The following is a 26,800-nucleotide window of genomic DNA, read 5'->3' as shown; positions in this document are numbered from 1 at the left end:
TTGGCAATTAAAAAAAAAAATATCCCAAGCTTTGAACATGTCATGGAGCTCGGTTCAACACATTATCTTAAAATAGAAACAGCGTGGTGCAACTAAGATTCACAGTTCAGGTGGGAACTACAGAGCTCATCTTTATGGAAGAAAAATAACATGAGAAAGAATCCGTTTTTGAAAGAAAATCACGAGAAGTCCCGTTTGAAGTTTGTCACAGTTAACGTGTAAAAGAAAGTGAACTGTTCAGATGAGGTCAAAACTGAACTGTTTTTGAAAATGAACACTGCACATCACCCTAAATAAACCATCCCTAACATGAAACATGGCAGTGGTGATGGTGATGCTGGTCAGAGTTTATGGGAAGCTGCAATGGACTCAGTGTAGAATAATTCTGGATGAAAATCTGCAAAATAATTAAGACTAGGGTGGAGGTCTTCCTTCCAGCAGGATAACAACCATAAAGGTACAGTTAGAGCTGCAGCTGTTTAGATCAAAGCATGTTCAGCTGTTAAATTAGTTCAGTAACTCCAGACCTAAATTCATTAGTGGCAAGACCTGAATGTTGCTGTTCAGACACACTCCACTCAAGCTTAAACTATTTTGTTTCCCCCACAAACATTGACTGCACTGTGTGTGTCTATCACATTGAACAATCAAATACATTGAAGTCTGTAGTCACAGTGGAACAAATTTCAATATCTTTGCAAGGCCAGTTTGGTCCAATTTCAAGCAAATCCTACACTGGGAGGATCCTGGACGAATTGTACTTTAGAGTCTAATTTTATCTAAAATGCAATTCAGTCCAACTGAGTAGATCAGGAAATGCCAAATGGCAAAAAGTTACCAGTCTGAAGAAATTACATTGAGTCAGCTGGCTCTGCAGCAAGACTCAAAAAGCTTGATGTGATACTTGAGAGGGAACAAGTGCGAATTTCAAAATTTCTAAAGATTTGTTTGATCAAAACATAATATTTAGATTTATTTTTTTTGTTTTGTTTTACCTTGATTTTCACACTTGTCACTTAACTGGCTTGTCAACCAAGCCAGTTAGCGTATTAGCTGGTAGCATTATTTTTATTCGGACATCTCTTTTGTTTCTATCCAAAGCAAACATTTGTATAGCATAGCAAAGGGAAAAACATCTCCGTCCATGTAGCAGTCTGATGCTGTGACTGCTTGATGCAGGCACTCAGTTTATTTGCATAGGCTGCAGCATGCCTGAGCTGGTTGTTAGCAGAGAAGTATAAATCAAATTTCGGACTCCTGGAAATGGATGTGAGTCATTGTGATGCCCTCCGTCATGGATACACAACTGTATAAGTGTGCATGAGTGTTTCAAGGCTGGCCAAAGACTTCTGAGCGCCCCGGGGCAACTCTCTATTAATAGCTCACCTCCCCTGCTGCAGCGCCTCTCATTCCTCATCTAAAACAGAGGTTACTGCATGGATTGTTACATTATTCCAATATCAGGACTGCAGACAGTTCATCACAGACACACGAAAGAATAATGACAACTATTCAGACACTTTTCACATAAATAAATGAAATTTCAACTGCTTTGCACAAGTTCAAATAAATGACTAAACTTATATAAACAATAAACACACAAATTTATGTTAAGCTAAGAAACTGAAATAATTCTTGACAACTATAATAAGGTGTTATATTTAGTATACAACTAGGGAATCGCAATCACAACTGATGAATGCTGAAATATGAACAAAGGAATTGAAACTCTGACACTAGAAACAGTAGCAAAATGTAAATGATCAAATCCAAAAGATCTCACTGAAACTAAAATAAAATTATAAATAACACTAGGGCATCATGGCTGAAATAGAAAAATAATTGCATTAAACAAATAAGTGAAAGGATGTGAAATAAAGTAGATAAAAACCAAGACAGCACGGCTAAAGTGACTGAAATCCAGGCTAAAAATATTTATTTTTAAGGAAAGTTGTTGCGAAGGCAGAGGTTGTAAAAAATAAATTATTGACTGCAAGGATTTCTAGATATTATTCAATAAATGCATCATGTGTGTGTTCTTTATTATACTGTTTTATGCTTTAATGTTTTATTATTTTTTTTTAAATTTCATTCTTTACACTCAAAAGAAATCAAGTAACTCTAAAAACATACTCCAAAAAAGTTTTTTCATAATTGTCCCACATAAAAGTAATGTAATAATACATTAAACATGTAATATTTAACTGGCCAGAATTAGGATTGGCAACTTTTTGCTCAATTGTTTCAGATTGCTGATCAGCAGTTCAAATATGGAAAAATCGCAATAAAATTCCTCAATAAACAATTAGATCAAAACAAAGTCCTGCCAACTTTCCTGGTTCTGCTTTGAAATTTCCCTCTTAATCTTCCCATCAGTGTATAAGACATGCTTCAGTTGGTGTAAATAAGAATCTTTTGAGAGAAACTTTTTTTTTTCGTCCACTGTGTATGATGATATGAAATTAAAATCTTGTAATTTGCATACAGATCAGACAATCAGATTTCTATTTAAAACTTACAGTCTAAAATCCCACATCATATTTTAAATATTAGGTTTTGCAGCTAATATTGACTTAAACATTTCATATTTCAGAATTAATCTGCCCATGATAAAGTTAACATCCATATCTGTACAAGTTAGAAAAGGCCTATCAGAGAAATCTTTCGGCGTGTCTGGTTTCATAAAGATAGTGATGCTTCAGCGCACATTTTACTCTGTACTTGTGTCGCACCGCAACGCCAAGGGAAAGTCAGCCGCCACCATGACCACAGAACCAAAGAACATGTATTCTCTCAACTGGATTATAAAAAAAAAGCTTGCACTGTAGCTGACCCCTCATCACAAGCCCAACACACCAGCCCGATCAACACACTCATGAAAAATCTGCTGCACTTCATTCTCCAGGGCCTGAGTGTTAGTGTTAGGGCTGTCTGGCTGTGGCAAAGCAAAGAGCAACTAATGCCTCCAGAGAGACGTCTGAAAGGAGGAAGGAGGGGGCAGCGTCTTTCGAAGGATGTATCCGTTGAGCCTGATTCAAAAATTGAATTTAACAGAGGACAGGTTGTCCTTAGATCAATGCATTAGTGTTGGGAAATGCTTATCTATGGGGCTCTCTGCAGTGATGTGTGGAGCAATGTTTATTTTTTCTGGAAAATTGGAGAATAAAGGGCCCTGGGCATCATTGAGTCAGTTCAAGAGGGCTCAAATTCCCACCTGGGTAGCAAACTGCATTACCTCATGAGTGATGGCGAGGCTGGCTTAAATACACATTTTCACTGACCTTTATAAAAACAAACAACAGCAAAAACCTGTACATTTTGGCTAAGTATTATAATTAAATCAGTATTTAGAGGTACAATAATTAGAATATGTTTAAAGAGTTCATTTGTGTTAGTAGTGGAATTCAAAAATTGATGCTGATATGTTTATGCAATCATTACATGAAAAGTGATCAATTTCAGGCATCTTTTTCAGTTGACTTTAATTAATATGGCTTACAGCTAATGAAAACTCTAAATTGGGTTTTTCAGGAATAAATATTGCATAAAACAGATTTTAAAAAGGATGTTTTAGAAGGAAGAGTTTGTCTGTATTCGCTTTAAAACAGATTTGCGATGGCTTCACAATCCAGACACAGTGTGTCATTGACACAAGTATTCATACCTCTGGCAATGTGGAGAGGTCAACTCAACATTTCCATTAAGATTGAAAGTATAAGGATACAGGAAGTGCTCTAAAATGTCCTATTAGACGGCTATGCTAACATTGGATTTGATAAAGCACAGTAGACCAACACCATGGTACCCCAACTCATCGCTGACTGTGGAAACTTCTCACTGAACCTCAAACAACTTGGATCTTTTGCCTCTCTACTCTCCTCCAAGCCTCTGAGAATTTGATTTCCAAAAATTGACTTTCATGTGTAAAGAAGACTCCGTACCACTGAGTAGCAGTCCAGTCTAATTTCTCAATAGCCCAAGTAGGACCATTCTGACATTGTCTCTTAATCACAATCCTCTCAAGGCTGCAGTTTGAACACCTTTTCTTCTGCCACACTTTTTCCTTCCACTTGATTTTCCTTTTTACATTCTTGCTTTGAACTGCCAGATTTTTCATTACAAGAAAAATTTGTTTTGATAAGTTTTTTAGATGCACCTGCATTTTATATTTATGACCGATGAAGGAAAAACTGTTGAAGGTTTACATGTGCAGTGTATTAGCAAACAGATCAAGCACACCACTGCACAAGTGCGGCAAACCAAACCAAGCTAAATGTAAACATAAACTGACAAACAAGGCTTTAGGTTTTGTTGTCTATTTGTAGTTTCACACAGTTGATGCCTTTTCAAAATTACTATGACAGTCATAAAGATAAGATCTTTCAGAAAACTGCCAACTGAAATCTAACAAGGTCGTAGAAAAACGTACAAAAAGCATTTGTTTTACTGCTTCTGGTTAATCAATGAAAACAGTTTTTTTCCCTCTTTTTTATTTTTGAACGAGTCCAGTAAGTAGCAGAACCATCTGTACTGTTCTAGATATTTGTGGCAGCTGGTAAAACACCGGTCTAGTTTTCTGATCTTGCCTGTAATGTTTTGGACTTGAACAAGCAGTCGGATTTTACAGTGAGCATCAGCAGCATTTTAGAGGAATCCATGGTGATATTTATAAAGCGACGCAGACGGATGTGCTACATATGTTTTTGCTGTCATGATGGATAACTTGTCACAACCAGTTTGGACAAAAACATAATAAACCCTTTTATGCAAATTTTATGAGATTAAATAAGATATATTGGTTTTATGTAAATTTTTAAAAATGCCAGATAAAATAATGAGGTGCGAATTTACAAGAGAACATCTTTAATATTTATTTTAGGTCCCTTTTGAGTCTTTTGAAACCCTTAACATTCCTGATAAAGCAAACTGTCTTCATGATGTCAGAAAGATACATTTTTTTCACAGGAGAGCTGCACAAATAATGAGCATACCGTGTCTCATACATGTCAGGATCTTAAAATCAAGTTTCTTCTTGATTGTATTAACATTCTCATCCAAATTAGAAATTGTAATGTAATATATTGTGACATCTTAGTTTAGAGAAACAACAGGTACAGCTAAGGATAACAGTAAACAATCCTGTTGCTAAGAAACATGGGGGATATAATAATTTAAAATGTATAAAATGATTGGAGAGTATACTTCCACAAAGCACAAAAATCTTTCATGTGCTCCTGAGATTCTTGTATTTTTAAGTTTGCAAAACAGAAGTGTGTTTTGGGTTGCGTCTTCTCATCTTCTTGTTTCTGTTTTGCTTTATGAAATATTTCTTTTCTCATTTTTCTGAGTCACATATAGTTTGTTTTGAATGTTTGGGACATGAATTAAAATTTTCATTTTTACTTTATCTGAGTCACAAGATCTAAACAGTCACATTTTCTAAGAAATCAAGGTATGAATAGCTCAATTTTTAGGATATTTCTTTTTTCCAGAACTCTCTGTGAATCATTTCAGTCACCATCATCTTACCCAGCAAGTCGCACAGCATGAGGGATATTCAAGGTTTGATGGTGTAGATTACACTAAGCCCACAGCCTTTTTTAAAACCTAACCTCGAAGATTTGGTGGCCAGAACCAACAAGAAAAAGCAAAGGAAATACATATCACTAGAACAATTTAGAAACTCAGGACTGGACTGAAACATTGTTATATTTTATCAAATTCCTTCTGATGTGACAATCCCAGTGCTAATGCAGGACTAGCCTACGTTTTATTAGAAACATTCATACGGTATCTGTCTGACATGTTACTTGACTGGGCTGCATTACGTTCGGCACAGTAATTCATGTGCTGCATTCGCATCGGCATAATTTCACCGCAACCCAGAGTCACCTGAAATCTGAGTGGGAGAAAGCCTGAACGCCATAATGGAGAAGAAAGGGCTGTTTGAGGTGCCGCGAGCTGCAGACATTCAATTTGAAAACTGGCAGTCTGAATACGTCTTGCTGAAAAGCACAGAAGCAGCAGTTCGACCATAATAAAGCTGAAGTCAGCGTGTGCATGTGTGGTTTATTTAAGATTCATAAGACTTTTCCAGCCCACTTTCGCTTGGCCAAATTTAATTGGTGTGATTGATTTTTATTTGTTGAGTCTTTGCACACAGCTCTAAGTGTGTGATGCTGCTTTCTAACTGGAACACTGTATTTTAGCTTGAGAACCATATGTTCTCTCTGACAGGCTTCAGGCCTGAGTATTCATTTTCATCATTTCACTAAGCTGAATTTAATAGACCATGGTGCAAGTCTGCCTCAGATGCTATAAGCCAGATGAGAAATTTGAACTCCATGACTCCCCGTTCCTTCAGAACTGCTCACATTAGAGAATTTAAGTCTAAATCGAACAGCTTTGTTTGATGTGGCCTTGTTGCCCTTCACAAACTGTCTATTCCTGAAGTGTCCACACAACACTGTACACATTTGGCCACTTTTGCCCTGCCAGAAATATTTCCAGACAGCAAAACGCTTTAATTCAGAAACAAAGCAAACGGCTATAAAAAAAATCCTGTGTAAGTTATAAAAATAAGAGCTCTTATCACCATAGATGCGATTTCAGATTAGTTCTAACCTGTTCTTTCCGCTCTCTGCCAGTTCAAGGATGAGACATTATATTATGAATTTAATAACAATACCACAATTTCATGCAGTGGTGGTTCTTATTTGAGTGGTACAGAAGCGAGTCTCTTCCCAACCACAATTTAGTGTGGGCTTAGTGCCAAAGCAGTATGTGTATTTTCATAAATGAAAAAGGTTGCAAACAGTATTTTTATATAAAATTGGTTGAATAATGTAGTTTAGTTGTTGCACAATCTAAGTGTCTTAGATTTTGAGCAAAAGATGATGAAGGCAGCCCCAATTCCTTACAAATATGTAAAAAAGTTTTCTATTCAAGCAATGAATCAAAAGGCAACAGATGTGTTCAGTCATATTTCTAATTGAACTTTTACTAAAACCGACACTGGAGGGCACGGTATCACTCCATACTGCCACAATATGAAAATAATTTTCAGAAAACTTGTACAGGGAGTGACTGACTGGTTTCACTGGTTTCATAACATGAAAATTGAAGCAGCTATGCATAATATGATCTGATTGTCTATTTAAAATAAAATACTAATAGATTACCTGTATTTTTCAGACTTTATCTAAAGCCAAATGTTTCTGTTCGACCATTCAGAAGATCATAAAATATTAGATAATGTTAGACAATGTTTTCTAGGAGCCCGAACAAAGCCAGATGTAAAAATATACTTTATTTTAGGAGTTACAGTTACTAGATACAGTTGGTCAGCGCAGTGCACAGAACTGCTCGCTTGCCTGGTCGCCATGACATCGCAATCATTAGTTGCTGTGCAGCGCCGGGCCCAGATCTATGTGCCGGTGGCATGCTATGTATTGCAATAATGATATAAAAACAAAGTTTTGAGATGAGAAACTGAGAAGTGTCCCTGCAGACATGAATGCCTCAGATTATATAAATGCTCATTGGAGTGTTTTGGGTTTTTTTTCACCACTTTGTTGCTGGTGGATGTTGTCATCTCCAAAGTCAGTAACTAGTAAACCAGTTGGTTTTAATATGTCCAATTATTGCATTTTTTTTTTTTTTATTGCATTGTAACTTGCCATCATCAGTGTGTGAATATGTGCGTAAATGGAAATAACTGATTTCATAGTAGAGCAAATTTGAGAACGCTTTTGAGGGTGGAAAAGCAGACGTACAAGTCTGATGAAATTTTATTTAATTTCATTTCTTATTATTCTCATGTTCTACAATGTTGCATCGGTGACTAATCAATTCTGGGATCTCATTGTATTTTCATGTCTTATGGCTGCAACCTTTCTTCTTTTTCACAGTCAGCTGGCGTAGAGAACATATGAAAGAAGGACAGAATATTTGTGTGGGTAGCATTCATCTTGGCATAAACAACCCCTCCATACTGTTGCATTTGTTGTGTAAAGATCCTTTAGGACATGATAGAGTGTCATTATTACTTTTTGAGAGCTTAACCAAAACGAGTTGCAATTAATTTTAAAAAACGAACATCTTTAATATAATTCAGTCTTCCTGGGATTTGAGGGGGTAAGAAAAATGCTGTTCATTTTGCATGTAAACATGCAGAGGTTCACCTATATTTCATAGACTTCTTGCATATTGTTTCAGATGCAGGTGTTACTAGAATGTCTGTGCAGCTTGATTTAATTTTCAAGGTTACCAACTAATAATGATGACACAGTACTCGTCGTGCAGTTTAGAATCTCAAGGCTGCCTTTTTATTCATGTCGTGAGAAAAAAAGACGAGCAGAGCAGCTCCCAGGAGACGTTCCACAAAGCCCCGTTACCGAGGTGCTCCAAGGTAGTAAACTGTGTTGTTTTTAGTAATAAATTTAATAAAGCTGATTTGCCACCAGCTTTTCCTCAATGCAGGTCTCCCTTTTAGAAAGGTAGAGCTGGAACGGCGAGGCAGAAAGGTGTAATGAAACACTTTAACGTCATAACTAATGCAGATGGTGCTGCTGTCTATAGATAGATGCCTCCATGTTTTCCTCCAGGTGCATTAATATTCCATATTTCAGGAAGCGCGTAGCAGGGAAGCATGTTAACCTCATTCGGCCGTCTTCTTTTTCTCTTGTCTGTCTTTGCTTGTTTACATAAATCTCCATTTCATAAGCTGTTTTTTGAGGTCTTCACAATAGTGCAAATTTTTATTTTTTTTTTCCAAAATATTATTAAATTACCTTTATTTACAATACACAGAAACTTATTTTAGTATGTACTGATGTGTTCAAAGCCTTGACGTGATCCAGCAGAATCAATTGAATTTCATATAGTTGGATTTGACTAGGACACTTGGATAGCTTTTTGTTTTGATTTGGTGCTAAACATTAAAACTGAAATACCTTTGAGTAGTATTTAATCAATCAAATTACTTAGTTATACTAATTATGACCTTTATATTCATAATCTACCATTACAGCTCATACTCAATTAACATGGATGCCCTATAAATCAAGAATTTACAACTTTTTCTGATTACTTTGTCAAACTCAGGCCATGTACAATATCTGCTGCCATAGGAAAACGTAAACTAAAGTTTCAAAAGTTAAATACATTTTACCTCATTGCCAGAAGTAACTTTAGCTTGAGTGAATTGATTAAATTAACATCTAGAAAGGAGAAACAAACAAATCATGCCTTATTTGAGTCATTCGCTTGCTTGTTGAGATTGGCCAACTGCAAATCATGCAAATGAACAAAGAAGCAACCCACACAGTAATGCTTTTGAAAAGACAAGCTGCAGGATGATGTGACCATATAACACAGGACAATACAGTAAAGTATAATCCGTCAGGAGGACCTATTAAAATAGGTCAGAATCCTAATATAACTGGTAGCTTTAGCTGCAAACCTTGTAGCGGACTGTAAAAAACTTTAAGGGTGTATCATTATTGTAAAGTCTGTTAGTAAGTTCAGCAACCTAGATTCTTGATAGAAAAAAGGTTTGCAACAAGCACTCTGCTGCAGAGCACAGTATGCACAGTTCAGAATATCAAATGGTTAGCATTAGCTGGCAATATTCAATTTTAGCCCTGAGACAGACTGGCGACCTGTCCAGGGTGAACCCCGCCCCTCGCCCGGGACGCAGCTGGAGATGGGCACCAGCAACCCTCCCGACCCCATTAGGGACAAAGCGTGTTCAGAAAATGGATGGATGGATGGATGGATGGATGGATGGATGGATGGATGGATGGATGTTCAATTATAGCCAGGTCAGAATCGCCAAAACCTCATTTTTCTAATGAATGATTTAAAGTCGACAAAGAATAATTTGAGGTCTTGTCTGAGTTTGAATATTAAAGGCAATTATCTTGCATAATTACCTCAATCAAAAAAGATGTTTATGTATTTACCCTGCAGGTCAGCCAGCTAGCGTTGCAGAAGATTTCTCACTAAAGAGCTCAGTTAAATATTGATTTGATAATTTAGACTACTGGAGCCTTTTTCCAAAATAAAAATCAATTGGAAAGAGCTCTCTAAAAACCAGTATGCAGTGGCTGCAGAGGAAAGCTATTGGAGTGCAGTAAATGTTTGACGTACATGAGGAAATTTCAGTATTATGTCTGTAGTCTGAAACAGGATGATCCAGTTGTCCTCTCACAATGGAAAAAATCCTAAGTTGATTAATGGACTGAACATATGTAGCACTTTTCCAGCCGTACTGACCACTGAAAGCCTTTTACACTAGAGCACAGACATGCACGCTTTTGTACATCAATATAGAGACCTTAAGGTTAAGTGTCTTGCCCAAGGAGATATCAACATCAAACCTACAACCTTCCAGTTGCAAGACAACAACTTTACCAACTCAACCATCCTCAACACAGTTAGAAGTCGCCCTCTCTTATATTCATATACTGTTAATTATACGTGCAGAAATGCTATGCTGTGGCCTAAATAATCAAGGTTAAAACTGTTGACTTGGCAGCTGCTTAGCAGACACTAGAGACACTCTAGTGTCCCTTGTGTTTTACTCTCTGCAAGGAGGGCAAGACACAAATGGTCTTTGCTAAAGAAGCTAGAAATTCTTATGTGTTGCACTTATCTAGGTATCCTGACTAATCAAAGAGCTATTAGGCTAGAGAAACAATCACCCAGCCACACTTACTCATACACCAATGTGCAAATTGCAAAGCAACTTGGGATTAAGTCCATTTGCATTCATTTCTTTTCAGATGAAAGTCAATATTCATTTCATTTTGCATAGGAATAGACACCAGATCCAGCTGAACTAACTAAACTTTTGTGTTTCTTAACATCTCAGCCGAATCATGGAATAATAATAATAATAATAATAATAAATAATTTTCAATGACCAATGTGAATTTTTTTAGAAAATACTAAAAGATTGTATTTAGGGCAGAAATCTAAAACATTTGAGAAAGTAAAAAGCCACGTCTAAGGCTATGCTCATGATTCTGTTAAGTAATTTAATTGTGGAGAAAAGGGGGGAAACTTAGAGGCCAGATGTAGATAACATTCACTGAAAGGAAGAAACTAATAAACCACTCAGTGAGCCTCTTTGATGTGACTAATGTCACTGACTCACATTTGACTGCAAATCCCAGACATTAATTAAGATTAACTCAATAAGAAATAATTAACTCGGAAACAATCACCGTTGGAGAGCTCACCCTTTGAATTAAATTCAAAGTCAGCGCTAGGTGTTTTTTGAACCCTCAGATGAAGCGTTTAATGTTATTTTTAGCCGTCAGCCAGCAGTTAGTTTTCCACAATAGGAGACCTTTTATGCACTCAGCAGAAGAGCCTTTGCAGATTGTTGAAAATGGGGCGACAATTTTTTTCCTCAAGTGTTCCTCAGCTTCACTGAATAATACCAAGCGCACTAAAGCGCAAGCTACACTTTTCAGGTGTGACAACAGTGCCATAAACATGGAGCTGTGTTCTTTCTAAGGTGATTGTTGTTTCCGCTCCCAGCTGCATGACAGCTGCACAATAAGATATTATCTGACACTTTCTGCAGTCACCACATGAAGTCCTAACTTTGAGCTGGCATGATTTACATATGCATGGGGTGCATAAATGGATTACTGCTCTTCTCATAATATCCTTGAACAAATTACAGAATTTAGCAATTTGCAGCAGGTTTAGCAAACAACCGGGACGGTACATCTCTTCACATCTTTCAAAGGTGTGATTTACAAGCGACAGAATTTAAACACATGACTTTGCGGATATTCTCAGGTATTTCTTTTAATTGAGCTAGACTTGTAAATGACAAAATTAGCTTCAACGTTTCCTCATTTATCTCAAAGACAGACATGAATCGTTGTGAGTGGAGAGGAATAACTTAAGGGGTAAAAAGTTCACGCAGAAGCCATCGCTTTGCCACGCACCTGCCAGATTCTGAAGGACCAGGTGGAGGAATTTCAATCAGACATGACTTAATGCTTTAAAAAAAAAATTGAGTGTTGCGCATTTCTTAATCTTTGACTTTTCTAACGCTCCAGTCACCCTTTTTCTCTTTTTGACTTGTGTGCTCTTGTTTAAAATAAAAATCAAATGCTAGGCGGGGATAAAAATGAAAAGAGGAAGCACATTCTGTTAAGTAGGAAGTCCTTTTATGACATTAAATAGCATATGCTGCTCTTGCCTTATAGGTCTTAATACAACATGTGTATCTGGGTCAAGCATGTCAAATTTACAGTGTTCTGCTGCATCAGAACAGGTCACCTTTCTTTTGCTGTGACGTCACGACTTGTTTTATTTATTTCTAAGTCAGTTTATATGATGTGAAGTAAACTAGCAACAAAAACAGAACTGTTTCCCTGTGGCTTAGAGTCTCCCTGCTCCACTGAAACAAAAGATAGGCATGGAGTGGTGTAGCAGAGGTATAAGATTAGTATTTGTTAAGTATCTACATGTATGACGCAATAAGTAAAAGTGAAAGTCGAAAAAATTAAAATAATGAATCAGTCAGATTTGAGAAATAAGCATGACTATGGCTCAGAAAGAGAATGAATCTTGCATAAAACATAAATCAAAAAATTGTTTGGTTTTGTTCAAAATTGAGAATTTAAACCTTTTATAGTGTTGAATGTAATATTTGAAACAACTTTATGTGTGAGTCCCAAAATCTTATGACAATTATTTGGCTGCATCATTCAGCTAATGATTGTCGCTGCTTACTTTCAAAACCCTTATTCTACTTTCTAAATTAAGGTTTTTAATAACTATTAAATGAAAGTATTCATCCCTAATTAACTTCTATTCTTTGCAGTCTGATGGAAGCTTTTGGTTTGCTTTTTTCATTATTTTGAATTACATAAAAAAATGGAGAGCATAGCTGAGGACAGAGGTGGCCTTGTGAAGAGAGGGTTAGAGGAGAAAGCATAATTTCATCTTCATACAAGGGTTGGTGCTTTAAAAACTGAAAAGAACAAATGAAAAATCTGAATTTTTATACTTGACGAGACCTATCTTTAAATACCTGCAAAAAGAAAAGAAAAAAAAAACGATGACTACTTACTAATGTTTTCTTTTTCTGTCTGTTCCCAGCTGGGACCACATACATCTTTGGCAAAGGAGGGGCCCTCATCACATTCACCTGGGCCCCCAATGAAAGGCCAAGCACCAGGGCCGACCGGTTAGCCGTGGGCTTCAGCACTCAACAGAAGGAGGCCATTTTGGTCCGCGTGGAGAGCACCCATGGGCTTGGAGACTATCTCCAACTGCACATTGTAAGTACACCACAGGGAGACACTTTTTTAAATGTTGTGGTCAATATAGGCTGCAGGCAAAAGATTTTTCATGTAAAATTTATCAATTTCAATTTAAATACGGCGAGTCGCATAGTATTTACTAATTTACCAATCAGCTTAGTCCTCCTGGTCATTGTGATGTCATCAGCCTAAATATTTGTAGCTTTTTTTCTAAATTGCACTACTTTAAAAATGTATTTCCTGACATCATGAGTTAAAAAAAGAACATACACCACTGGATAGTATTTTACATTTTTTTACCTTTATGTCCTTTAAAATTGCAACTTATCTGTAAATGTTGTAGGCTGTTGAGCAACAAACTGCTGAGATGGATTAAATATAAGCGACCAGAGGGACACTTTACAAACATTTCTAGTTATACAAGGGGAAATCTAACTTAAAAAAATCTCCCAACAGTGGCAAAAATTAAAAAAAAGATGAATTTCATTACATGGAAAAAAAAGAAAACAGTTTCTAAATGTTTGAAAAGCTGCATGATTACAATGTTAATGCACTGTGCTCCACATTTAAACAAAATACTCCTAAAACCTATTGTAATAAATTGTGAATTAGGTTGTAACTACTAATGCTTTTATTCTTGGCTCTAAGACGCCACAGCTTGTATGATTCACCAATGTTCAGCTACGGTGTCCAAACATTGAAGTAAATTAGTAGCTAAAAAAATTTTTAAATACAAGGAACAGGAAGATGAGCATCACATTTGCTATGCGATGTTTTCTAAAATATATTCTTCCATAGATTGAGTCCAAGTGAGTCAGCAGATGCTAGTTTATTTTCGTCAAGGTCTGTTTTAGTGTGTAGACGCAGCAGGATGTGAAACCAGGCAGACAATCTGTGAAATATCTGAGTGGTGTAATAATTAAAATCACATCTGTTGTCAAAGCACCTGACAAAAACTGGTGTGTATGTAGTTTGTTGTGAACACATGCTTACTGAAAGCATATTATGCGTCCTGTCATAAATCAAACCTGAATAATTCTTTGGTAGAACAACACATGCCATCCTGGGATGATGCTGTATATGATGAAAATGATGCAGGCACACATCTACTGCTGGTTTAAAGTCACGTGTAACTGAACACACAAATGTTGTGATGATGAATGAAAGCCTTATCAGTCATAAAATTCATCAAGGCCTGCAAGAGTAAAACATCTATTGGTCTCTACGCACAATTCAGCATGTTGCCTCATGTTTTAAGACACTTATTCTGTAAAATACAGACTACAAGATCATGGGGTTTTTTTATCTAACATGCTTAACATTTTTAAAATAACCCTCTACAAATTCCATGATTGCCTTTTAGCATGTACCACTAATTTCAAGACATCCAAGCCTGTTCAAGTTACAACTAAAAAAATATATTTATATATTTTTGAGCTGTTAGGCTTGATGACCATGTAAACTACTGTTAATTGGTAACAAAGCACTAAAACTTAAAATCAATAAAATAAATCAAATTGTGCCTTTAGGTTATAGTAAGACAGGCATTAAAAACTGAAATTTGAGGAATAATTTCCCTCAGTTTTCATTGAAAATAACTTTTTTTTTTATTTTTTGATAATCCCAGTGAAATGTTGGAGAAGCAACCTCCGATAGATTTACCTTTTAGATGGTGCAAATAAATGTCAGTTAATTCATTTGTAAAAGTCTCTTTATTCAGCCGAAAGGGCACCTACCTCTCCACACTTCTCGTTTAAATTATTTTACTTTTAAATGTGTGATGCTGACCTAGCCTGCCTTGCACATAAATGCCTTGATTGCTGCCGACGTGCAAACCAGGCAATTTTTTTTTTTTCTTCCTTTTTTCAGAAGCTGCCAAGCTTCTCACAACGCGACAGATTGCTTAGTTTGACACCTTATTACCACTTTGTGGAAAGACATCCAGAAAGATTTCAGAGGGTGTCGAGGCCTTTTGTCGCTTCGTAAAACTCCTTTTTTAACATATTCTGTTTCTTTGCTTTAATTATCATTTTGAAAGGACTGTGGAGACTCTGGGAAGACAAAGAGAAACTGCTTGCTGCTGGCCAAAATAATACTGGTCACAAGGGAGAGCTGAAAATAGTAAAGGAAACAGATGATTTATGACTTTTAGAGGCTGCACGCATATAGGTGATTTAGATAAGAGCCCTTTCTTTCGATGCTCCACACCCATCTATTTTTTTTATTATTATTTAGAACTATAGTAAGACAAATAATAGCAGTGAAACAGAAGAGTGCCATATTAGAGTAGTCACACAGTTCACTGCAACTGTTACTCAGAAGATGGCCTGTGCAGCAGCTTCATAGACCAATTACTCTGCACAAACTGAACAAACCATCACAACATTCACCAGAGAGCATATTAGAGGAACTAATGATGGTCTCAAATGATCATGTTTTTAATGAGTGTCTAAAAGATGCAACTTACAAAGCTCTCACTGTTCAGAAAATTATGTCGATTAGAATTGCTGAAGAAGTTACGGAGCACAGCTATGCGTCAAACCGCAGAGAGGCAAAAGATGCACTTATTTGGTAACCAGATGAGGTTCGGAGGATGCTTTGTTATGCATTTTCATAATAAATTTATCAGGTACATGGCAAAACAAGCCAAGTTGCTGAGTAATATTTCAAATAGCCGAGAAATGTTTTTATTAACCTGATTACTTCAGATGTGTTGGTGAGGTAGAAGTCCTGCACCCAAAATACAAACTACAATATATTTTATTGCAATATTATGTGACAGATTAACATGAAGTAACACATAATTGGGAAGTTGTAATAAAATTATGCATTGTCTTTATTTTTATTTTATTTTTTTTAACAAATAAAAATCTGGAATTTCTGCACTGTATCCAGACTCCCATTTATTCTGATAATGCTAAATAAAATTAATCACATCTCACTGCCTTCAAAAATTATGTAATTAGTGAACAGAATTGTGTAGTGTGTAGCTTTATCTCAGAATAAATCCAGCTGTTTTAGTAAAGCTTCAGAGGTTTGTTAGATTGTTTGCAATTTGTTTGCAAATTTCCTGGAGCCAAGCAGGTGAAACAGCAACATGGGAGAAGGAACTCAGGTCAGGTGGGGCTTATGCAAACTGCTGTGTGTCAGAAGACTAACAACCTCTTTGTGCAAGACTATATGTCACTGGTCATTAAAAGCCAAAGCCTGATGTTTAAAATTGAACATTTTTCTGTAATGTTAAACATCTGAAATGAAGTTTACTGTAATAATTTATTTGCACATGGATGTCATTCTAGAGAAAATACTTTCTTTTGATCATTTGGGAAATGTGTAAAGCTCAAAGGATGAACGCTTCAAAGGCTTTTTTTTTATTTTTTGATGTCTCATTTCCATCAAGTAATCTTCCGAAATGAAAAAGAATCAGCTCTCCATGCTCACCGACAATTGTATCCGTCGTCGTCTGCCATTCCTATCGCCGAGCTGCTGAAAAGACACTTTCTTTATTCCAGTGGGAATGAAAGAAGATAAGAAGCCTCTGAATCCCCAGCAGCACTGAGACGTCTACAGCAAAAAACCTAGTAAAGCCAGGCAGAACAGAGGAAGACAGTTGGCTGATGACAAACTGAGACAGACAGATCTGCCGGTCTTCTTAAAAGAATAATGATCTGTCCACTTTAAGCTGTGTTTAAAGATGTATCAAGTGGCAATGATGACTCATCACAGATCTGTCAGTGATAGAGCCCTGAAGGATTTTCTTTTTCAACTAATCAAAGATAAATCCTGACGATCATAATTTATCTACATGATAATCAAACCTTCTCCCTTGGAATGGGATTAAATTTTGATCTCAGCTCTGAGAATTGAGTTGATGGTGTCACCGAATACTTCATCAGATGAGTTAGAGGGAAGATTATTTCAAATAAACCGACAGAAACAGCAAATGAACAAAAAAAAAGGGAATTGTGGGTTAATTGAAGCTGTAGTGCCAGATTGTTGTTATACCAGATATCACAAGCTGCTTCGCTGCTATATTGTTGTCAAGCCGTGAAGAAATAAAAGTAGATCTTTCTATGGAGCAGCAAGAGACCATCAACAGACTGTTTTGACCTAAGAGATTTTAATTGCGTTGTCCAACATAAGGGTTAGATTAACCTTAGGTCGCTCTGCCCTGTAGCTGTCTAATGACTACTCGTCAGACGGCCTCATCAGTAGAGTAATTAAAGTCTAAGTAACCTTCTACAAAGCCTGTGGAATATAGAGAAACATGGAAAGTGCAGGACTGAATTTAAGAGATACTGTAAGAGCGATTAATTATGTATGTGAAAAGGTGATAACAGGGTTTCTAGTCGTGCGTTTGTGTGATTTAGGTGTTCTTTACTGTGAGGTCTAACACTGTGATCTTTCCCACTGAGGATCAGTAACACTGACTTTAATCAGCCGACAGGTTTGTATGAACTAAGTGTGAGGGCTGAATATTTTGACAGTAGGGGTTCTCGTCTTCACTCTGACTTGTGTGGTATTGATTAGCTGGTGCTTTTGCATCACAAAGCAACAATATTGACAATTGTGTTTCCCACTGTTAAAGTTTATTCAAAATAATTTGCATATAAACCAAAAACCTGGCAGTTAGATGACAGAAATGTTCACACTGTCAAAGTTTCCTTTTATTCTTGTTCTTAAATTAAGCCAACAGTGCTAACAACAGCACCACCATGCATTAAGGTACAATATGTAGCAGACAATGAAAACTCTGAGTGTAAAATTTGGTAATGTGGATGCATATTTGCAATAACTCTTAGCTGATCTAGCTGATCATCTTTAAGACGGTGATGGCGTTTAACTCAACTCACACTTGCAAGTTGGAAAACTTCAGGTTTTGCTTAGACTTGTAATCTGGGACTTGAGTTTTTATTTTATGTAATGAGGAGTTAAACTGAGCTGGTGCTCAGGCTAGGCATTTTTTTTACTGGCATCCAGATTCTGCTCCTGTTGCTGTAGCTTCACAATATTAGCCACACTGATAGCTCTGCACACAAGTGATGGATTAAATGACTTCAGGGTTTGTTTGGGGGTTTTTTCTGGAGAAAACCAAATTAACTTACTTACGAGATTTGATTCTGTCACTTTGAAATATTTTTATTGCTTAGGCTTGACAACAAATGTTTTAAAAATAGGTTTAGAACACAACAATCTGACAGTCTTAAAATTTACCGACTAAAAAGTCGGACTAAAAAATAACTATGATTCAGAAATTGATATTTAGAAAATGCTCATCTGTTCCTTATGTTTTTCTTGTATTAAACAATGTATGATTGTGTTTATATTTATAACTGGATATTGTGATAGTAAACAGCAGCTTATAACAGATGAATCGCACATTTAAAGGCTAACAGTTAAATGTTGTGATAAATTAGGTCTGACGACAACTTTCAGCGATTCAGTGTTAGAGGGAAAAATAAATGGCATGCTTTTGATGAGAAAATGTTTATTTCAGTCATTAAAAAGTGAAGGACTGAAACTGTTGAGACTATTCATACTTGGAAAAAATGATTTATGAACATATTTGGTCAATGGTAGATACAGTAAACCATCCTATGTTTTTTAATACACAGTTTGCTGTCCCTGTAGTCACTATTATGACGCTACAGCAAAAATTGAAAGCTTGTTACGAACAATTACAAGCACACAGTGTGGTTAATAAATCAAACACACATTTCACAAGAGAGCATGCACATCACTGAGGTCATTCATGATCTTTGGTAGCAAGGATCTCCACCAACCAGCTTGCTGCTTCTAGTTCAGTCTTTGTTTGTGCAACTTAAATGCACCTCAAGTCTCAATCACAGTCCTCATCTTTACTGAAGAATAGTCTCGAGGGTTGTTTTTTTTCAATCACAAACTTTATATTATTAGAGAAACACTTAAGGTCTCTGAGAAGACCACTAAATTTAAAACCAAATGTGTCTGCATAAATTATCATTTTTTTATTTCAAAGGCCTACATGAGTGATTGTTTTTTGTTTGTTTGTTTTTTTTACAGATTTTGCAAAACAGAAAACAGAAAAAACAGAAAAGAAAAATTCTGTCTAGATTCTAGAAATCTTTTTTATGTTTTAGTCATTAATGCGATTTGGGGTGCAGGAACAATCAGTTATAATAAGTGGGACATGTCAGGAACTTTTTTTTTTTTAAAGAAAAGTTATTCTCAGTCTCAGTCTCATAAATGTTCTGAGACCTGCTGGGTTTGTCATCCTAATGTGGTGTGCAGGAGCAGCCATTTGCAGGGTTTTGTTTCAGTAAAGCACCACTCAGTGTCATTGTTTGTTTACCATCTTTTCTCAAGTTATGGGTGTAGTCTGCTGGATTTAAGATTTTTTTAAATAAAAACTTCAGCGCTGTTTGTTCATAGTAAAGCTGAAACGAAAATAATTTGACACAAAAAGCATATTTTTATTGCATTCTTCCATATTCTTTGTAGTTTCAGGCATTGCTCAGACAATGGTGAAGTAAAACTCTACCTTCGGTGTGCCTGGCATTTTCTTTTTCTAATGTCCTCTACAACTACCACTGCCACCATCCCTTGCATTTAGAAAGACTTTAAGGCAATAAGGAAAAAGTCAAAGAGGCGCAGAAACCACACTGTTTGTTTTCCAATGTTTCTTAATAGCAGCACCCAAAGGCTGTAGATTAGGAAGCAGCTCTGACCTTTCAGGGAAGTTTGTTGGTCTGACTTGGGAGAGACTGAAAGGCATGAGAAGCTGGTCAACCAAAAGAGAAACAGCAGGGTTCTGTCAAGACTGATCAAAATCAGGAAACCTGAGCTGACTCTAGAGGAGAACTTTCACTGAACCCTAAAGGAAAAGCTTAGCATATTGTTCAGATCTAAGAAGATAGAATATTTTCTGCGAACAATCGTTTTAGCTCATTTCTGTGTAGTTTCAGTATGGAATGGCTTGAATTTTAATTTAGAAATAGGTACATAAAAATAAGATATATAAATATAGTCAAAGAATTACTTATGAGGAAATAAATCAGCATGGGTAAAACAATGTTGTTAATTTTACAAATGATTGTCACTGTCTTTGTTCTCTCTCTCATGGTAACTAACCGTATCCCTTGTTTTAGTCATTTGCCTAACTCCTTAACTGTCTTTTGCCGGCAGGATCAAGGGAAAGTGGGTGTCATCTTTAATGTGGGAACAGATGACATCACCATTGACGAGCCTGCCGCCATTGTAAATGATGGCAAGTACCATGTTGTGCGCTTCACACGCAGTGGTGGCAATGCCACTCTCCAGGTGGACAACCATCCAGTCATTGAGCGGTACCCACCAGGTAAGGGAGGCGAGACCGCATGTTGTGTAAACTGTGATTAACATGAGGAGCAGCATGGATTTTTTTTTTTCTCTGTAGGCTTCAGGGGATTGCAAGTGTCCACTGGAAGTCATTTTGTTCATATAATTACCTCTGCAAATTATTACATTTGTACACACACATATGAAAGCTGAACTATTAAAATTTCAGGGTCAGAAAATTAATAAAAGAAGTTTAGTCAATGGTTGTTTTTTTTAAACATACAGCCACTCATGGAGAAGTCGGTTCAAGTAATTTTCAAAAACATTTTTAAGCACTTATTTACCAACATTTAAACTTCAGGTCAAATAAGATATTATGCACCGTGCAAAACTAATTGCAATAGTAACATAAACTATCAGGGTTATTCTATGTCATTGTCAGGGAAATGTTCATAAGAATGTAAAAATACTGATGCAATTAGAGAAGAGGAACACAACACATAAGGAAAATCACTAACCTCCATAAATATAAACTGCACATAGAGCCACCGATGGTATAAAAACCCATAGATTATGTGATCATTGCTGCCTGTGCTTTAACCTGCTCTGAAGCAATCAAGTAATTAACATCATTCAGCACAGGTGCACAAGCTGGCAGAGCGAGAGGAAAGCAAGTCCCCTCTCTGCCTCCAGCTGGTGCTCAAAACACACACACACACACACGCACACACACACCTACACGCGCACGCACACGCACATTTGCCACAGTTGTGCCGAAATCAGAATTGTATAATATAGATGAATATGTGTGCATTTTTTTTTTATTCCGCTCCCACTCAGTAATCAGTAGTTTTTAAACATTTGCTAAAGTAAATGATTGAAGTTCACCGGAGCAATCATAAAGGAGGGCTTTGTTGCTGTAAAAAGAGTGTGCAACATGTGCTGCAGGTGACAATTATGAATATTGTGAAGCCGTTTTGGCTTCAAATTAAATGTCATGAAGTAGTGATAAAGCATCAAAAATGCAGGTGTGTCTTATGACACACCGAAGGTTTAAAACGTGTTCAGCTTTATTTAATTTACTACATACTCTCTGCTGAATCAGAACAAAGTAAACACATTCACACTGTCTCATATTCAGATGCTAACCTTGCTCTTGTGTTTTTCAGAGTAATTAATCTATTATACCATAATTTTGTTGTAAATGTTATGTTTTGTGCTTGCATGTGGTACATAGAGAGCTAAAGTCATCTTCCTCTTCGGCTTTCTGATTTTTTTTAAAGCTACAATGTATTTGGTGGCTCATCTGTATCCAAATACTGTAGAGTTAACAAACATGCAACTGCGATGTATTATTTTTCATGTGTCATTGGTAATTCAAAATTTAATTATAAGTGTCAGATATTAAAATGCTAACAGGACCTCTTAAGTCTGCCCAGTAAATCACTCACTTCATCATCCACCGTTTATGCGCAGTTATCCAATTGAACATTTGTGACTTAATTCATTACATTTCATAAGATCTTTTTAGCCCAAAGCAGCTACAGTTAAAAGCAGACTGAATTTAAGACGAATTGGCCAAAAATATGTTTAGATGATGCTGAAAAGTCAAAGTAATGAGATCTAGTAAAAGAAAATGTTGCATGTTAATGGCAAAGTACTCATACAATTAAAAATAAAGCCAATATCTGCCAGAAATGCCTCTTGTAGGTAATGTCAAAATGTACAATGATAAGACTGAAGCAACGCTGTAGCGTGCGATTATCAACCAGATGTGTTGAGATAACCTCAGACTGATTCTTCTCAGGTTTTTATTGGCTGATGAAGTCAGAGCAAGTCGTGATGAAACCTGCTTCTGGATCATTGATAAAGTCAGAGCTGACACAGGTGGAGGACAGGTGTTTCAAGTTAATGATGGACTGAAGATAACATTTCCAAACACAATGATAATCAACGCATCACTGTCATCCTTCAAATCAAGAAAGGCCTTAAAAAATAATGTAGAATGAGCTCTACCTTTTTACTTCCCTCATCTTTCCAGATGAGAGAGTCATATCAAACTTGGCAGCTCTTTGAACAGCAGGGGTGCCCAGCTCAAGACCAGGCATCATGTAAGATGTAAAAGTCTCCTAGCTACAGTAAAGAGTTAAATCTGAGCATTTTGTTAAATTAAGATATAAGATATTTTTATCACTTTCATTGTTAAGAACAAATGAGTGCAACAAAATATCAGAAACGTTTCAGCTTATTCATTAGTTGTATAGGTGATCACTTAAAAATATTAAAGAATTTGGCCCAATAACTCGGATCTAGATTGGAGCATCCCTACCAGTTACATAAATTTTAATAATGTTGCTTGTTGTTATTATATTTTTAAGAGTTTTTTTTCTTTCTTCATTTTTTTCTATCTTTTATACTTGCTGTAGGATTAATTGGCCTTTGGTACTTGAATAAACCTGAACCTAAACCTGATCTACTAACTTTTACCGCTTAACATGGAGTGGAGAAAGATAAAACGTCCTTGTGTAACGTGCAAATTTGAATTCAATAACATTTTAAATTGACTGCAAGTGTTTCAATAATTAAGTAATAAAAAACATACTGACAGTTCCTGATAATTGTGCATGCAATGTACATATATTGTGTAACAGAAGAGGCCTGAGACTTTAGCTCTCTATAGTATCTGGGGTTTCAATTTTGGTTCTGCAGTCTACTGCCTAATTGCATGGGGTTTTCTGACTGGCTTTGTTTGAATCATTAAGCTGTTATGTATTTCTTGTGTGTGCCTAAATTAACCTGTATTTGCATAAAATGATTTTTGCTGTAATTGATCTCTGATGTAAGATTTTGATTTGCTTAAATAAATAGATAAATCACACTAACTAGAGTAGTGAATTATAAATAGCCTAAACGTTTCTCTAATTAGCATTTTAAGAATGTAACTCACAATAACTAGATGGCTCTAAGTAAAGCATACCTTTGTTTTAACTCACAGCTGGATGGAAAATTGCCAACTTGTTAACCCTGTTAGACCTTAGAACGTTGTTGCTAACCTTGTGATCTTTCAGCTTGCAGACTTTAACCTTTAACCTGTCTCTCCAAATTCTTTGAAGGACACTATGATAATGAGCGACTGGCTATTGCTAGACAAAGAATCCCGTACAGACTTGGTCGGGTAGTTGACGAGTGGATAAACGATAAAGGTAAAAATGATTAGATGAATTAACCCTAGAAATAACCACTAAATAACCTTTCCCCATAAGAGGTGCAGCGCCAGGACACAAGGATGAGAGGGATCTAGCTAGCCTCATTCAAATTTCCACTCGAATTTGAACTTCTATTGGCAGTGAATTTGGATGGCCTCTATTTCCTTTAAATAAATTTTGAAGCGTAACACTATATCAGCCTTGCTATTTCTTTTATATCCTTACACCTTGTGGAGATGCTGCACCTTAAACATTTTAAAATAAATTAATCAAAGCTCATAACCCTTGTCTAACCCCCATTCATCCCTGTTAACCAGTGTGTATAAATAGATGCTGTGTCTAATTAGTAAACATAAAACATCATTAAAATGTTGTATAACCTTTTCGGTAACCCCAAGTGAAACTAACCTGTGATATAAATGTCTTTCATAACACCTAAACATTTTAAACCCTAACTTCTGGATGTGATCACACAGATGAATTTGCTCTCCCTTTACTTTTTCCCTGTGACCTTGTATTTCCTCATATTGTTCTGCAGTCACACTAAACTCCCACGCTAAGTATATTTTACCACAACACAGCGGACCTGACAGGCTGTTTAAATACAGCAGTTCACTGTTTGCAGCCATTAGCTTTGCTAATAAGTATTCTCCTGAGTTAGGCCCATTACTGCAGTCCTGTGATGTAACTGCTTATCAGTGAGGCTGCTGACAGTGTTGCAGTGGGCTATCATTGCCCCTCTAAGGGGGGTGGACACAGCTGGATGTGTTGAAATCCCTAGCAAAGCATGTTTTAAATACCTAATGGCTGAAGGGGTCAGTGGGAGGAGAAGTCAGCTTCACATAGTAAGAAGCTTAACAGTTGGGAGATTTAAATTCTTAAAAAATGAATAAAAAATGGACATGGCGTACAGTGTTGTGAAAAAGTACTCACCCCTTACAATTTTCTGTTTTGCTTACTCATTTGTCACACTTAAGTGTTTCAGATTATCAAACTAATTTTAATATCACACAAAGATAACCTGAGTAAGAGCAGAAAAAAACACTTTTTAAAGCTATCCAATCGTGTGAAAAAATAAGGTGAACCACATTTTTTAGAAAACTGAGTTCACAGAATAAAGAAATTAATTAAATGGTGCCTGTCTAATATCATGAAGCAGGCTACACTGTCAGAATAAATAATATATTTTACCCTGATCTAAAGTAGTTCAAACAAAGTCATTGACATCTATCAGTCTGGAAAGAGTTACACAGACATTTCGGAGGTTTTGACACTCTAGCAAACCACCTAATACCATTATTATCCAAAAGAAAATGGAGAAAAGATGGAACAATGGAAAACCTCCAAACAAAATTACTTCAAGAAATCGTCAATGACTTAATCAAAGGGTCTCAGACTGAGCATGGAGCTTATTGACCACTGCAGACCTCTATTGGGTCAGTTAAGGTCAGTGTTCAATAATAAAGACTTGGTAAAAAGAGCTCCAAGGTCAAAGCCACTGCTGACCAAAAAGGAAACAAAGGCTGTCTCACATCTGCCATAAACACCCTACTGATCCTCAGAACCTTTGTGAAAATGTTTTATGGGCCAACAAAAAGAGCAGGTCCTTTTGGAAGAAGTGTCTTCTGTTAAATCTTCAGAAAAAGAGAATAATGCAGTCAAACATGGTGGTGGTAGAGTGATGGGATGAGCCTGCTTTATTTCCAAGTCGGGACTTTGGTGTCTTGCTATAATTGATTAACTCATTAATTCTCCTCTTTGGTAGAAAATCCTGAAGGAGAATGTCCAGCTCATGCCAGATATAATGAGGCTGAGTTTCTATGGCATGACTTTATCAAAGCCATTCATGTTTAAAAGCCCTGCAGTGTTGCTGAATTGAAGCAACTCTCAATCCACAGAGAGTGGGCTAAAATTTCTCTATAATGATGGGAAAAAAAAACATTAACAGCTATCACTTCGTGGGAGTATTTGCCAGAAATTCACAAGAAGTTGTTAGATTAGAGGATTTTTTTTTTCCTATAAATAGAAAGGCCCTAATTGGAAACCGTATGATTTTCTTTGTCTGATATTACGATTTGTTTGATGTTCTGAAACATGCAAAATAATTACAAAAAGAAAAATGAAATATCTAAGGGGGAAATACTTTTTACAGAGCTGCACACAAAATTTATTCTAAAGCTAAGAGATTAATAATGATGTTAGTCGTTTTTCCCACAGAGTTCAGTTAAAATGTTTAAACACGTCCAAAATGACACCTAAACAAGTTTTAATCCTCTTGCATCAACTGTGAAGTCAAAGTTTTAAGCTTCCCTTCTAAAGTTAACATCTAAATAAACCTTTTAAAAACTGTACTAATCTCTATAATCCTTAAAGCTCACCTGGTTCAAATGCTTTACCAGTAAAAAAAAAAAAAAGAAGGAAAAAGTAGTTCTCTGACTTTGTCATGTCTGCGTTCTTTTTCCTGCCTTTTCTTTGTCCATGTTTCTGTCTGATATCAGGGAGACAGCTGACCATCTTTAACAGCCAGGCGGCCATTAAAATTGGCGGCTACGACAAGGGTCGGCCCTTCCAGGGTCAGATTTCCGGGCTGTACTACAACGGCCTCCAGGTGCTCAAACTGGCTGCAGAAAACGACCCGAGCGTTCAGGTGGAAGGGAACTTGCGCCTGGTCGGAGACTCGCTCTCCGCGTTGACTACGGACACCACCTCTGTGACACCGCTGGCCGTGTCCGACATGTCCACCACAATTATGGAAACCACAACCACCATGGCTACCACCACCACCCGCCGGCAGCGGTCTCCCAGCTTGAGGGAGAGCATCTCAAAGGTTGGGCAGCTTAAATGAAAACAAGTTGACGGCTGATTTTTGAGAAAAGGAACTTAATCGGACTCTGAATCAGATATTTATGGACAAACTTGTTTCAAAATGGTTTGAGACGATGCGTGATAAGGCTCACCTGATTTAATATTGTTGTCTGAGTTGATTTGATTTACTTTTACAGT

General features: G+C 36.6%; 1 protein-coding gene across 5 annotated transcripts in view; it reads left to right on the top strand.

The window, feature by feature from the left end:
• Window positions 1-26,800, top strand: part of nrxn2a (neurexin 2a) — a 162,975-nt gene that overhangs the window by 129,003 nt on the left and 7,172 nt on the right. For all 5 annotated transcript variants that reach the window (XM_044139847.1, XM_044139850.1, XM_044139848.1 and 2 more), the window contains 4 exons: window positions 13,132-13,313; window positions 20,460-20,631; window positions 23,705-23,794; window positions 26,296-26,624. In XM_044139847.1, the coding sequence (XP_043995782.1) occupies window positions 13,132-13,313; window positions 20,460-20,631; window positions 23,705-23,794; window positions 26,296-26,624 (773 nt within the window). The remainder of the gene's footprint in view (window positions 1-13,131; window positions 13,314-20,459; window positions 20,632-23,704; window positions 23,795-26,295; window positions 26,625-26,800) is intronic.

Source organism: Gambusia affinis, linkage group LG15, assembly GCF_019740435.1.
Source record: "Gambusia affinis linkage group LG15, SWU_Gaff_1.0, whole genome shotgun sequence".
NCBI lineage: Eukaryota > Metazoa > Chordata > Actinopteri > Cyprinodontiformes > Poeciliidae > Gambusia > Gambusia affinis.
Note: the sequence above shows the minus strand (reverse complement) of the source record. Positions and strands in the feature narration are given on the sequence as shown.